At 36.9% G+C, this 15,518-nt stretch overlaps 1 protein-coding gene across 20 annotated transcripts in view; it reads right to left on the bottom strand.

Annotated features, from left to right (window-relative positions):
* PTPRD (protein tyrosine phosphatase receptor type D) overlaps nucleotides 1–15,518 on the bottom strand; it is a 1,876,190-nt gene that overhangs the window by 111,124 nt on the left and 1,749,548 nt on the right. For 12 of the 20 annotated variants that reach the window (XM_064490209.1, XM_064490212.1, XM_064490215.1 and 9 more), the window contains one exon: nucleotides 8,663–8,775. In XM_064490209.1, the coding sequence (XP_064346279.1) occupies nucleotides 8,663–8,775 (113 nt within the window). Of the gene's footprint in view, nucleotides 1–8,662; nucleotides 8,776–13,080; nucleotides 13,096–15,518 lie in introns of all 20 variants that reach the window. The other 8 variants (XM_064490208.1, XM_064490210.1, XM_064490211.1 and 5 more) reach the window with 1 other exon arrangement.

The following is a 15,518-nucleotide window of genomic DNA, read 5'->3' as shown; positions in this document are numbered from 1 at the left end:
GTTACATAATTCCCCTAAAACTTCTTTATTGTCCAGTATGGAAAAAAACTTGATAGGTTATAATTAAGCATGTTAAAATCTGAATGAGAAATCTAAGGAAACTATGAACTTGATATAATATAGTATCTTTTCAGTCTTTGGCAACCTGGCCATTGCTCACAGTCTGCAAACCAACATTTTTATTTGAAGAATATTTTCACATTAGCACCATTAGCATCTTTTGAAGTGACTTAAAATTCCTTCTTTCTAGGCTGCACACCTGACCGTTTAACTCAGAATACCCTGGGTATGGTAACCAGACATTGATACTTTTAAAGTTCCCTAGTAATGAGTCTCAGTCTTATGGGCATGTTTTGGGGGTCTTGTAAATTCATTTTTTTCATTCACAAATGATATCAGAATTTATGAGAATGAGATGAGCTTTCTCCTGGTGATACCGTTGAATCTGCTGTGATCTCCATTAGCAAGCTTTAGTGCTTTAGTCACTATTAGCAGCAAAGAAGTTAAAGTACAGCTCACAGCTGATGAGGACTTGCCAGGGTCATGACCTCATCAGTTCAAAACTACAAATGCACAACATAAATGTATTTTAAAGGCACACATTGTATCTGAGCAGTTCTTCACTTTGAAGCTATGATAGCCACAATATACACTGTCAACATGAAAAATGACAGATGTAGTCCCTGAAATCTGCCTTAGACTGGAGGAAGAAACATGGGAACATATTTGTGCCAGTAACCTCATGGTGGTGTCCTTAGAAGACATACAACTTTAAAATCATGGCATTTTAGGCTGATAATGTGGCTTAGAGATTACTTCGTCTAGCATTTTCATTTTATACAAGAGGGCTCTGAAGTCTAGAAAAGTTAAGTGACTTACTTGTATGTGTTAGCTCATCTAGTAAATAGCAAAATCATAAGTGGTTTTGGCATCTTTCTACTGTTTTGTTTCTAGAATGAAAGTTAAGATCCTTAAAGCAGGGGGGCAAGGTTGCCTAGGTAAATGACTGAAGAAAACCGGGTGTTGAAAAGCAAACACTCTGAAAGGAAATGTATTCCTCCCCATTTCTGTGCAACACGCAGCCTCTTAGGGCTGTCTTTCATTTCTCTATTTTCGGTAGAGGCTCAGGAAAGAGAAATATTTTCCTGTTACATGAAAAATAATAAGCTTGGAATGAATGGCAAGTAACATTCAGTGTCAATGTCAGGGTCATCTTTAGGGCTGATGTAGACTGTGGAGAACTTCCAGAGGGTGAAAAGCTCTAGCAGATATCTTCCAAGGAGTACTGCAGAGCCAAGAGGGTGAGACTTTCCAGGTTTTCAATAGCAACTGAAAATCCAGATAATTATGTGACTTTCTCCTGTTTTCACTATAGACTAATAATTTTGGTGAAAGTCAGTGGTGGTCCAAGCAAAGATCTTTGCATGCCACATTTGGCTAACAAGATAGTGATTTCTATTTTAAAAGAGCAAAAAGTTCCTTTTGTGTGTGAATTAAAATCAAAGAAGGTTGAGAGTGACAGGTAGCATGCTGGTGTCCACAAGGCATTGGGCAAGACACTGAGCATTGTGAGTGGGATGGGAGTGTATACTTCTCCCGTGATTGACCCCCTGTGGATTTATCTTCCGCTCCCATCCCCTATTAATTCCACGAGTTAGGAAAAGTAAGCTCAGAGGGGTAAAAGGACTTGATCAGGATCAACTTTATCAGTAAAACTATGGCTGTGCCGGGGGTTTGATCCCAGATCTTGTCAACTGTCATTTAGCGAACTTCTTATTTTGCCATGCTGTCTCTTAAATGATCGAACACCCCTGGGAGAATGGTGCCATTTACATAAATATGGGCCTGTGAAATTGTTTGGGATATTTATGCAGTAACAAGATCTCAGAAACTATCCTCAGTTTGAGAAAACGTATCAGTAATGTACTAGCTTCATTTAGAAGGTATGTCTGTGAGGGAGGTGGGGAACAGGTAAAGGGTGCTCATACACACATCCGTGTTTTTTAAGATATTTCTTACCAAATATTGTGAGCTTCCATGAAAATATTTTGAATGTATACCTTTAGTTCATGCTAAAATTTTTTCTTGCCAAACAGCTCTACGGTTTTTAAGAAAACCTAATTTACCATGTATGGCTTTTCAAAGATTCTGTTTCAATAAATCAGTAATCTAACCAACAGTATGCTTCAAAGGTTTTTTTTACTTATAGAGGAATGTTTATCAAATACTTGCTTTATTTTTTAACTTCACATTAAATGCCAATAGGCTGTATACAGTTTAGAGCAGTTTTGTTAAGTAGAGGTTTTGAGGTCACTATAGTGATGGAACATCTATTAGGTGATTTTTTTCTGTTACTATCTACGTATGTTGACTCAGTAATACTCTCTTCATAGTTTTCTTTTCCAACAAATTATGCAAATTACGATAAAGGCTGGAGAACAGGTTGTGGTCACGGAACAGGGAGAAACTGATTTGTTCATCAAATCAAAAGTACCTACCTGACTTAATAAATCATAGATACTTAATTTATAAAATGTTTGTCAGCTTTTAACATAATTTATGCACTACTTAGAATAACCTGAATAACTACAAATAATCTGTTTATAATCTGTCTCACAAATGAATGGTGAATTACTGACAGAAGAGAACAGTGATTTGTATGGTATAATTGCCTCTTGGTAAAACAACGACAGTTTAACTTAATCCATGACAAGGATCATCATTAAGGAAAAGATACTCCAAGAATGCTTTTTTAGGCAAGCCCTAAATAGCATAATTAAAAATAGTTTTTATGTAGGATTTCTCAAAATACGAAATTTGAATAAACCATGTTCTTTTATGTTAGAAATTTATCATTTAGATTCAATGAACCAATTTTTTTTTTAATGTAACATAAAAGGACACATCTGGTGTGGTGTTGTTAATCTAGGTCATATGCCTAAGTTACCTACAATAGAAAATAAAATATGAAGATGAGAGAAATATAGAAACTGATCTTGGTAGCATTGATCGAGTTAACACTATCAGTGCATCAGAAGAGATGGCTCAAGAGCTTTCAAAGTCACTCAGCTGTTGTGCAGACATTTCTGCTGCTGATAGTGCTATTTCTGATACTTGAACTTTTTATGAGTTTTTGTTTTTCACAGCCCATCAATCACCTATCATCCATGTGTGCTTTAGGGCAAAACCTATCAAGGTCACCCACGAAATAAATACCAGGTCTTTATGTTGTAACATCTGATCATTAGTTTTTAAATCTCTTTTCCTAAAAGGTACAAGTTTAAACATCAGAATTTCATTTTTACTTGAAGTTTGTTTTTTGTTTTGTTTTGTTTTTGAGGGGGGAGAACTGAGGGTTTTGAGCAAGGGGTATAGATACTGCAGGAAAGAATTTTGCAGGAAAAAAATGTTCTAATGGAAACTGACAGATCAACCAAAGTGGGTTGGCTGGGGGGAGACTTTTGCTGGTACAGAGGAAGGTGGTGACTAGAAGACCATATGGCACTATTAGTTACATGCTCCCTTACACCTTTTAATGCTACAAAGAAAGCTAATTTGTATAAGATGTTAAACTTCTAAATTTGCTTTGTTGGAGAAAGTAGAAATAGGCACACATACCAGTCATTTCTTTGGTTTTCTTATAAATTACCATCAGTTGGCAAAATTATAATTATCTTAGTCATTTTGGCCAGTTCTTGAGGCCATAGCTCAGAGGGGCTAATCTGTATGTAAAGGCTTTTACGGTATTTCAAAAATACCTCTAATTGGCAGTCTCTATCAAAATGGTAAATGTGCCTACCCTAGGACTCTGCAGTCATACTTCCAGGTGTCTGTCATTCAGAAGTGGCAACAATGGTAAGAAGAGTAGAGCTCAGCAGTGCTCATTACTATGTTGTTTGTAATAGGAAAACAGGAAATAACTTAGCCTCCGTTAATAAGAATTGAGCTGATAGGTTTTGTAACATCTGTAGAAAACAGTGCCATCAATACTATCAGCTGTTAAAAAAGAGATAAAACCTAATACACTAACTTGGAAAAAGGTCTGTGTATATACAGGTTAAATGTTAGGACAGTTGATGTATATGCACCTGTCTGTACACTTGTTATATATTTTATCATTTAAAGAAAAAGGTCTGTGTATATACAGGTTAAATGTTAGGACAGTTGATGTATATGCACCTGTCTGTACACTTGTTATATATTTTATCATTTAAAGAACTGTATATACATATGAAAAAAGTCTGGAAGGATATGCATTGAGCTCTATATGGTAGACATTTTGGAGAGTCAAACTGGAGTGTTATAGGAAATCTATTTTTATCTTAAATATGTCAAAGGAAGAAAAATAACAAGGTGAGGGTAATTTTTCTTTTTTTTTTGCGTTTTACAAACTTGTGAAAATTTTCAAACACATGCAAAATTTTAATAATATTTAATGCACTACTGTATCGCTATAACCTATGTATAATTGTTAAAAAGCTTATTTTCTACTTATAAAAAATTTCCTCAGTAACCATGTGCTGCTTTTATAATTAAGAAACATTGATGAAATAAAATAACTTGGATTTTTTTTGAACTGGACATTTTTTTGAAAAGAAAAAAGGAAAAACTTTTTCCCAACCTTGGCAAATGGACACAGTTTACCTTTTTAAATTTTTTAAATATGTAACTCATCTGTCATCCATCCTAACGCATACCCAGTTGCCACTGTCCACATGTGTAAGGCTTAAGAGAGGTTTCATTAAAAGCATCTTTTATAAGTGAATATTTTTTCCCTTCCTGGACAGATCTTAAAGACTTGTAAAAATTGATCGGCAGTTAATTCTAGACAATTCTTCTACTACATCTCCCTCCTTTACTCATTTTGTCCATTTTTTTCTGTTCCACTTGAGGTGGTAAGTCTTGCCTTAGCTAAATGATCCTTTCTTACATACCTGGCTCTCTCCGTTACATTTCTAAGTCACTGGTGACACAAGCAATGCTGTTTTAATTGACAAATCCCACACCAGTTCTTACTGTCCCTGTTAAAACCAGTAATTGATGACTTTACTCTTGTAAACCATATTCTCTTAAGAGATTAGGTAGTTCAGGTTCTCACAAATACGGTTTGGCTGTACACTGCCATCCGAACCTCAATAGACAGATAAATATATTCATGGAAAATATCTACAAGCAGAGGTGCCTGCTCTTAATCGGGAAAGTATGAGCCTTCCTCATCCTGTTCAGATGCCTGAACACAGTGTTTCACAAACAGAGAAACTTGGTGATTATCCAGAATTTGGCAAGTGTGCTAAAGCAATGTTCCTCTCCACATCCAACAACCTCACAAAGATGGTTATTGTGAAAACAAAAGACTTCTCTGTTTTCACTTTGTGCCTTAGCTGAGTAGTAGGGGACAGAATTATGACCTTTTCCTTTTCCTGACCCAGAGACAGAGGTGTTCGTGGTACTGCAGTGTAGTAAAGAATTCTTTGAAGTACTTAATGTCAGAATACTGTAGTTATATGAAATGCAGAATTATGTTTCAGTATCTTTTGAATATAAGGCAGAATTCAGGGGATAAAACGTGTGACTCCTTAAACCTAGACTCTCCAACAAGAATAAGTAACTTAAAATATAAATAGATGTTTTTCAATTACAAGATAGTATTTTTTTAAGGAAAGTAGAACTAAGAATTAGTGTATTAAGCAGTGTGCTTCCTTTACTTTCTCAAAGACCTACAGAATTTCAAATGGTAATGTTAGTGTGACATTTTACCATCCACAGTAAACCCATCAGAATTGGAAATCAGTTTACTTTCATGAACAAGTTCTGTTAGGGGCTGGTTATATAAATCACAGGTTTCTGATTTCATTAAAAATCATGGATTATTAATTTCCTACTTAAGCATACCGTTGATCAACATTGTCAAATTTTATAATAGTTGTGGATAATTTTACACTCAAAACATAGTGTATATAAAAGTACATTGTAGGAAGTGAAGGATAAATAGTTTAAAATCCAAAACCATACGTACAGCTATCACTTCCTGTGTAACACCTGAAAAGGTTTTTTTTAGAGTTAAAAGGATCATTTTATTTTATCATCCAGGAAAGTCCTTGATTATTTGTGAGTCAGGGAGGAGGAGAAAGTACAACAAGGTTACTTGGTTAACAGGCTCAACCTCTTGTGCTCTCATCTTACTGGCAAGTAGGTAAAGTGAAACTTACAGCCACTGGCTGGAATCTGTACTGGCTGAAGCAAATGGCAACGTTTCTATGAATTTCACATTAACAGTTGAGTCTGCTTTCTTTAAAAATTGGTCAAATTTCCAGGACAACAGGTTGCATCATAGAGCTTGGGAGGCACAGTCTATTTCAACAAATCAAGCTTAAGTAGACTGCTTATCCTGAGCTGAAGGGCACAGCATAATGACGCCTCAGTGAACAGACATGCCAGGATCTTGGGGACAATTTCTCCTGTTCTATTCTCTTCCTTTACTAAGTCACCTCTCTCCTTTTTACTCAGTTTGCCCACTTTATTCCATTATCGATTTGAGGTGGTGAGTCTAATCTTACATACCTAGGTCCCCATTTTAATTTGGTAATGCCGTTGGTGACAACAAGCAATGTCCCTTCAGTTGTAACCTTCATTCTCCTTTCAGGTGACTTATTCAGAATTTTGCAGGTTCTCTCTATAAATGAATCTAATATTCCCACATACACTGTGAAAATGAGATTGTTAATAGAATTCTTGGATTTGTCTATATTTGCACAACTCCCCACAAAAGTGAGAGAAACTTGAACATGGAGGGTGTCTTAGTTGAAGGCATTTTTATTTCCCTGCTGGTAGCCCCTGGCACTCAGCTAATAATCCTTTCTTTACAATTCCCATTCACGTGTTTATGCCTGGAAACATTCTCTGTTGTTGCTGGAGGTGGTGGTAAGGGACAAAAATCCCACTGGCTCTCTTCTGTAGGGGCTACCTTTGTCTTTATAGTCAAACCTGTACTATGCTTCTGTCTCTGTGAGAAGGCCCAGGTTGTTTTCAGCTAATCACTCTTTACATAGAAGCCAAAGGAGATGGGGCAGGGCTGAGCAGCAAAGTACTGAGAAACATATCGATTTTCCCCATTTCTGCTGTGTGCTGCTCTTGTAAAGGGTGTTAAGACCACATACACAAGAAGTCACGTAGCAGCTAATTTCTTTGGCTTTACTCTGTACATTGTTCAGCCAAACTGAAAAGTTCATGAATTCCTGGTCCATTATAAAGAAGGTGCTTGCAGTCTAAAGTGGTCAGTACACTGCTATTTCAAAGGTGCGCAACTGAGAGGGTTTACTACTCAATCCATATGAAGTTGTCTTAATGGAGCCCTTAGAGAGCGATTCAACAGGGAGCATCCAAGGGACCACAGTGATCCTGGAGGTCTACACAAGTTTGTTCAGTCATCGTGCACATGTTCATAGTCTCCATTTATCAGCCTTAAAAAAAAATTTCCATACAGATTTTTAGCCACATAAAAATTTTCTTTTACCTTTAATGTTGATAAAGATATATCTTTGCTTTAAAAAAAAAAAACTCATTTGAGAGAATTTTAAATAACATCCCACTCTATGATGATTTGAATAGCCACAGTGAAAATGCCAGGCATTTCTCTTTACTGAATAGTTACTAGTTACTATGGCATATCTATCAAGTAAAAGAAAAAAATATATACTAAATATAATAAACCATGTATTTTCAGGTCAAAGCAATTCACTGCAAATGTGTAGTTTAATAAATCTTCACTGTCCCAACACTGAGTTAGAACATGTGACACGCAAAAAACTTACCAACAATTTGGGGTACAATTCTACTGTCAAATTGTAATCAAATAGACTTCTTAGATCAGCTCTTAGACTTTACATTATCAGTAGGTATAAAGACAGTGTCACTCACTTCTAGTTTTTAGCTCTATCATGCATTATTTGGCATAAACAAGATTTAGGTGAAAGAAAGCAAAACAGAGCTAGCCTTCGATTGACAATACTGCACAAAATGCCCCTCAGCAGGAATATTTTTCCTCTGTTGAAGCACTTAATCTTCTTAAATATTTTAAGAAATAAGCATGCTTTTCTTATTCTCAGTCACTTTATGCATCTCCCCAATTAAGAAACCTAAATTGGTCAATGAGATTTAGTATAGGTAATAATTTAAGAGATACAAATATTTGCCTCATTTTATTTTTCTCCTCCCTCCCCCTTTCTTTCAAAGTAACACACAAATTAATAGGGAAATAGGGAAAAAATATATTCTTTCCCAATGGGATGAATGAGATGACATTCATCCATCCATCCATTCATTTGCTTTATAAAATGAGAAACTGAATTCTGTCCAAATAGGTGTCCTTGAAAATAAAACTGCTAAGCTAAGCTCATAAAAATCGTAGTCTTAAAAGATGATAGTATTTTCAAAATTTGAAGGAAAATTAATTTTTTTTTTCTTTTCCACCCCACCTCAGTTTTACACAGAGAACATAAATTCCTTTCAAGGCAGATGTTTTGGCGGGTCTCAATAATCGTAAAGTAAAAGACAACACTTGTTTGAAATAAAGTGGTGTATTCACCCCTCGAGGCAGTTATCAATGGGGCTATAAAACTTTCGGTCATACTGTGTTATGGACAAGATGAGTCATGCATCTTACCTGGTGTTTGGAAATTAAGGCGCCTTAGTTCTACTGGGTCTGTGGGATGGTGTGAAGGGACCTCCTTACTGTTTGGTATGCTGCTTTTTCTAGAGTCGGACTCTGCCCTCTTCCTATAGGGGAAGAATAAAAATTTAAGAATAAGTCAACCACAAAAAATGAAACAGATTACAAAAGCTGAGAGTCATGCCCCACCCCCTACACCCCCAGTTTGTAGTTTTAAAACTTTGACCTTTGTGACCTATTTTTTCGTCTCTTGGTCTACAATGTTTCCTGAGGTCTGAAAATTTTAAGTGGATCATCTCAAAGTCTTCCTTCAGCTCTAGAAGTAAATAGTTCAGTGACTCTGCCTTTAGACTTAAGGAGGTGTTGGTGAGAGATGTCTGAAGTACTGTTCAGCTTTTCTCCCTTATCCACTAGTTCTATTTGTGAGGAACAGGATAGAGTCACCTTAGGAACCAATAGTAAAGATTGCGGTTACCACTGGAAAAAGCTCAGACCACTGAGCCTCAAGCTGAACAGCCAAACCCGCCTCCCTCCTTTGCCCTTTCTAAGTATACATGACTGGTGGCTACAAAGTGCATCTGCATAGGATTTGCCCATAAGGCAGATAAATACAGTAAGTGCATTTCTAAGATTCCAAGTTAGCCTAGTACCTGGGAGGATATTTAGGACCTCATAAAACAAACATCTTTCTTTTACAAATACCAAGGAAAAAAATAGTTTTGGCTGTTTAGCGTCAAGCTGTCTGTGATTAGTATTTTGTTAAAGTCAGTCACAGGAAAAATAACTTCACCTAGTGGGTAGTCCCACTCTCCCAAAGATCATTCAAGGCATATGAACCATTAACAGTGCCTTATTATAAGTAATTTGTTACACCATTCAGTTTATCTTTGGTTTAATTACTATCTACCAGTTTTATTAAATGTCCTTGCTTAAGGTGTCATGTGTAATTTAAATAAATGTCTATGCAAGAAATGGCAGGGTTTTTTCCATAAGATTTCTTTATCCATTTTCCCCCCAAACATAAATAATCACAGAGTGGTATCTAGCTATTTTAAGGTTGAATTAGATTAAAAACTACTTCACTGTTTAAAAAGGCCTCCATCTGTTCTTTATTCCAAATATGGATTCTAGCCATCTCCAGGCTGGAATCATAATCCTAGCATCTCACCCCTGCCCAAAACAAATGCATTCTAATTGGGGAAGGGGTGCAACAGTGTTGGGGAGCTTTCCCTTGCTCTTTTGGATATGACTGTGGTATAACTCATCAGTGTTGCTGTGGTAATGGGCTTGCATTCAGTGCCACCCTGGTCATTCCATGGTTAGCCAGAGGGCTCCTGTTACATAGCCTTTCTTTCCATCTCTGCTCATCTGTATAGGATAAAACCAACCAGGGGATGAGGGAAAGATTGACGCAAAGGGAAAGTACACTTGATGTGCTCAAGTGCAATGCCTTTGACACAACATCCTCAATAGAATGAGATTTTTTGGGTGAGTCATGTTAGACACCTTGCTCTTTCAGAACCTTGGATTAACCTGTCTCAAGATTTCCTGTTTCTACCCGAAAAGTGTCAGGTATAGCCTTAGGCTAGAACATGCTGCCAAACCATTCTATCAGTCAGAGGAAAGCAGTGAATTGGAGGCGTGCCGCAGATAGTGGCAGCTTGAGCTATTTGGAGTGAAAAGTGAGGAGGAAAGGGAAAGAAGAGATGGAGGGCTGGTGAGAAAGATAGGAGAAGGAAGAGAGAAAGGGGCTCAGAAGACCATGCGGAAGAAGGATATGATGACGACTTTCATTGTAGATAAATATCCCTGTGTTTATGCTGTGGGTGTTTGCCTCATGATACAGAGATACATTTTACCAGTGACGATGAAGAATTTAAATGGGTTAATGAAACACTGAATGTGGCCAGTAAATCAGTCCCCCGTGTTACAAACAAGTGGTTGGCCTTCTCACTGGAAGTGATCCCGGTGTCCCTTCTCAGGTTTTGGTCTTTTCACACAATTTGGCACAGATACACTTCTTTACTGATGTGTCAGACCCAATGACTAAAACCTGGATTTTTATCTCTGCAAAATGGCTCTACAGTCTTTCTTGGAGGATTATGGAAACTGTGTGTAGAAATGGGCAAGGACTCTTGTGCTCTCGCAGGTGTTGTGGGACATCCTCTTTCTCTTCTTTTTCATTGAGGCCAGGCTGAGTGACAGTGAGTAGGAGATAAAGAAAAGGATATTCTCTAAAAATGTTTAGTCAGTGTCTCCAGTGCCAGGAAAGTTGAAAATCACATCGTGTTGTCTCGTGAGTCTTTGAAAACCCAGAGCATGGGACTAAAATTACAGTTTATACTGGTACTAAGTGGGAGGGGTGACCTGATATTTAATAACTAACTTCTCCCTCACTTAATCTGTTCAAATAAAATAATCTCCAAGAAACCAGATTCCAAAAATCCTAGGAAAATCAGCTGTTTAAATTTTGTTTTGTTTCATTTGGTTTTGATGATCACAACATGGGCACGTCTGGATGCCCACACTCTTTTAGCACATTTTTTTTAAACAGAAATGTGCTAAAATGGTTGTTTTCTAACGAAGAATTTCTAAGGAAGGTTTGCAAGATGCAAAGTTTGGTCATCATCAGTAACAACTGTAATGTTTAAAAGCTGAATTTACTGTTGCAAAGTATTAACTGGCACACAGTGGTCTAAAATAAGGCCCAACAGGAACATAAAGAGTAAGTCCCCCCCCCCCAATGGGTAGGTTTTCAGAAATCACAGTATTCTCATTTTCAACTAGAAAAAAAGCAACAGATAGTGACTAGAAAGAGATAATTTTTGCCTTGCTATGTTATTTTTTCTATTAGGATTATAGAGCCTAGGGTAAGTTTATTTCTCTCAGTGAGAAGTATTTACCATGTACAGGGGGTATATGGGTAAAAAGGAAATAGAAGATCACATAGCATTTCAGATATGGCAGAAGCTGCTAATACAAATATATGTGTATGTTTGGGGTGTGAATAATGTACAACAAAAATGCTACTCTGTGGTCTGAGTGGGGTTTTATTTTCTCAGTCTCATCTGGCTCTTTTCTACAGGTAAACTGGGGAGCAAAAACAAACGGAAATTGTCTGGAAGATCATATCTATTTGGAACAAAAATATTCAGACAGATGGGAACAGACTTTTGGAAGAAATATATTAATTGGAATATTAATATTTCAAAGAAATCGGTTTAAACACTGTAACCTCCCCTCTGCCACTACTGATGTGTATCTTCTTGGGTAAGTCAACTACAAACCTTCTCAGTTTCCTCACTTATGAAACAGGGGAGGGAGGCTTGAAGACGGTATCCAGCTTTTGGCCTAACTCATCTTAACAGAGTAAGAAGGTAATGATGGAATTGTGAGATGTGGACAGCGTTATAATAAGAACATAGATCTCTGAGCGTATTAAGTGGGTTCAGAGTGTTTTGCTGTTTTGCCAAAAAAAAAAGACAAAACAAAAAACTGTTTTGTGTTTTTCTGCAGGATTAGTGGCAAGCACACCTTCTCAGAGGTAGTCAGTCTCCTGTCAGTGAAAGTGTAATGGAGCTTGCTGACCAGAGCTGAGTAACATTAGGGAAGATAACACAGCAGTGATTTTCAAACCTCACTGTGCATCAGATTCACCTAAGAAGGCTTTTTAAACTGCAGGCTACTAGACCGACCCCCAGAACTTCTTATTCAGCAGGTCTGAGGTCGGAGGGCCAAGAATTTGTAATTCTGTCAAGTTCCTAGATGGTGCTGACGCTGTTGCTACTTGTCCAGGGACCAATGATTGAAAACCACCCGACTGAAACATTGGGAGGAAGACAGGTTAGATGAGCATTGAGGTTCTTTTCTTAGTTTAATTAGAATTAGGAATTCATGTCTATCCAAATGGATAGATACATAAATATACTGGTATGAGCAAGACAGCTGAAAGCTTAGATTGGATAAATAAGCAGGATAAGGTGGTATTATTATTATTATTATTATTATTATTAGCTGGAAGACAATAGAAAATAATGTGGAATTAAAAGTTTTCACTAAGGCATTGCCATCAATATTAGCAGTGAAAATGCTAGTATTCATATATAAGATGTCTTGAGATCAAATTCCGAGTAAAAACAAACAAAACAAAACCAGAATGGCTTACATTAACACATACAGATTCTCATTTAACGAGAGACTGGTTTTACTACCTTCTAAATTTAGCTTTATATAAAATAGATTATCTATCTATCTATATATATATTTTACATATCTTAGGCTTTGTCCATCTTCCACTTTGTTAATTGCATCTTTTATATTCCAATCTCCACCCTTACCCCCTCAATACCTCCAAAGTCTGCCCATATCTTTTCTGTACTGAGCATTCAAGGGGTTTGTTTTCTATTCCTCACCTGTCAGGTTTACTGCTCCATTTTAATGCAGCAAAAAAAGAGAAAGAAAGGCTAAATGTTAGTTGGCCAATGGTTACAACCAAGATTTAACAGTGCTCACAACCAGGGACATATAGCTGACACATATTAGAAAATGACAGCATATCAAAATATTCGAAGGTCTCTAATCATGAAGCAAACGGAGGACATGAGGGTACATGGCTAACTGAAGCATTTGTGTTTGTGTGTTAATGTCAGCTTCACTTCTGTTCATCAACCTACAAAACACCGCCACAATTACATCCCAGCAAGTGTTTGATGGTAGAGATGTAATTTAATTTTTATGAAACATGCCATGAGAAAACGACTAATGTACTTAATGGGAATATAACATTATTCCATATAAGAAATTTGGTTCGTTTAAATTAGTCTTCAGTTAAGAGGTACATTATTCCTTTAATGATACAAAATACCTGCAAATTGCACTGACTGCACAAAAATGTGCGCAGTTGTATAATACGCCACAAGGTAATAAAGTGGCAGAAATGATTTCTTGAAACACCTTTAGATAGGTGACCATAAATCTTTATTTCCAATAAAAGATTAAAATACATTTTCAGTTTTGGAAAATATAATACTCATCATTTTAAATCTACAGAGCATGACCCATCTATATAGCTGCACTAATCTGGAAAAATATTTTACTACCAGCCATAGACATGACAGGTATTTTCCTAGTCAAAGAGGCACCGCTGTCTGTGAACACATCCAGCCCATGCTCACAGACACTTTTGCCCGTTATAATATGTGGATTGATTAAATAACCATGTTCTTTGTGCAGTGTATATCCTTTACCTGAAAAGAATTCCTCTAACCAATCTTCATGTTGAGGCAAATTGCAAAGTATTTAGTGAGTTCTTAGTTGCAAAAATAAAGGTACCACATGTACCTCAAAGCCATTAAGATATATACCCATGTAGCTAGAGTATCTGGCTTGAATGTAATCCAGTTCATTTCTTTTTAAAAATACAAAGTCTCCATTTAAATGGTACAAATACACACATACAAAGTGAATAATGAAAATGATATCAAACACACTGTTTAATTCTTTTTATTATTAATTTTAAAGTGATTTACTTGGTGGTTCCATGTTTTTGAAAAGTCCTACATATGTTTCTAACTTGCTTATTTTTTAATTGTTGCATTCTATATTAATCTTTTGTTTTCTAAAATCCATTTTTAATCAATGAGATCATCAGTGAATCAGTTGTAGGAAAATACATTCCTCTGGATGAAAGAGAAGTACTTCCCTGAATTGTCAGTTTTGTATATGAACAGGCTGTTGAATATTAGGAATGAACAAGTACGTAGTCTGTAATTCACTCATTCTGCGACAGAAATGTCAGCCTCACCCCACATATGGGTACGTATTTGGTGCAAATCGCTAAGTTTAGAGGCTTTTAGAAGTGGTGTATTTAAATTGCAGGTTGAGGGTTATATTACAGCTCTGGCCAGTCCAGATGACGGTGATACTGAGTGATAGTGTTAAACTCAGTTCCCTCCGCTTGTTTACTCTACTGACTTGCGTATATCTGGTTAGTCAATATCCTCTGTGCCATGCATTCTACTAGGCACAAGGGATATAATGAAGATTAAGATGTAGCCCTTGACTTAACAGTTTAGTAGGGGCAGAAAGTCAAGAAAATGGGCAGTGATAGTAACTGGGCAGTGACACCAATGCAGTAGGTTCTATAGTGTAGGTAAATAGAAAGTGCTTTAAGAGCGGAGAGAGGGGAACCCCAAGGCAGCCTGAACTGGTAGAGAAAAGAGAACAGGAGTGGGGCACTCACAAAGGCTTTCATTTAGTAAGTAGATCTTAGCTTACTTGCAAAAGCAAGCCAGGCTGAGAGGAGGGTTTGTGGGGGTGAGTGGAGAGGCTTTCCAGGCTTAGGGAAGGACCTACAAGATACTCAAAGGCTAGAAGGCACAATCAATCAGCATTGCCCACTGTGGATGGTCGTGGTGGCATATTTTCTTCACAGCATCTCAGAATACTCTGGACTGTGTGTCTTTGTCTTTCTTTGATGACACCTTGGAAATACTAAAGAGATAGAGCCCACAGAGAGCCAATGCTGGACCAGGGAAAAGGTGAAAAAGCTGAAGTCTATATATATTTTAGTCATATCTACCTGTTTACCCTCTTTGCAGTGTCTCATTGGACTATGCCTATTCAAGGATGTTGATTGTGTCTAAACCATGGTTTACCTCTTTGCAACCTCCTAATTCATAGGTTTTTCCTTCTCTGGTACATAATAAATACTTCTCATCCATCTTTAAATGCTTTCCATAGAAGTCAAGTTAACACTTTATTTCAAAAATATTTTCTATAGAAATAATTCCTGGACAGTTCTAGAAGTAATGACTGAAAAGCCTTACATATGTAACAGGTGTGCAGGGTA

Source organism: Camelus dromedarius, chromosome 10 (assembly GCF_036321535.1).
Source record: "Camelus dromedarius isolate mCamDro1 chromosome 10, mCamDro1.pat, whole genome shotgun sequence".
NCBI lineage: Eukaryota > Metazoa > Chordata > Mammalia > Artiodactyla > Camelidae > Camelus > Camelus dromedarius.
This window is presented reverse-complemented; position numbering and strand designations above follow the sequence as displayed.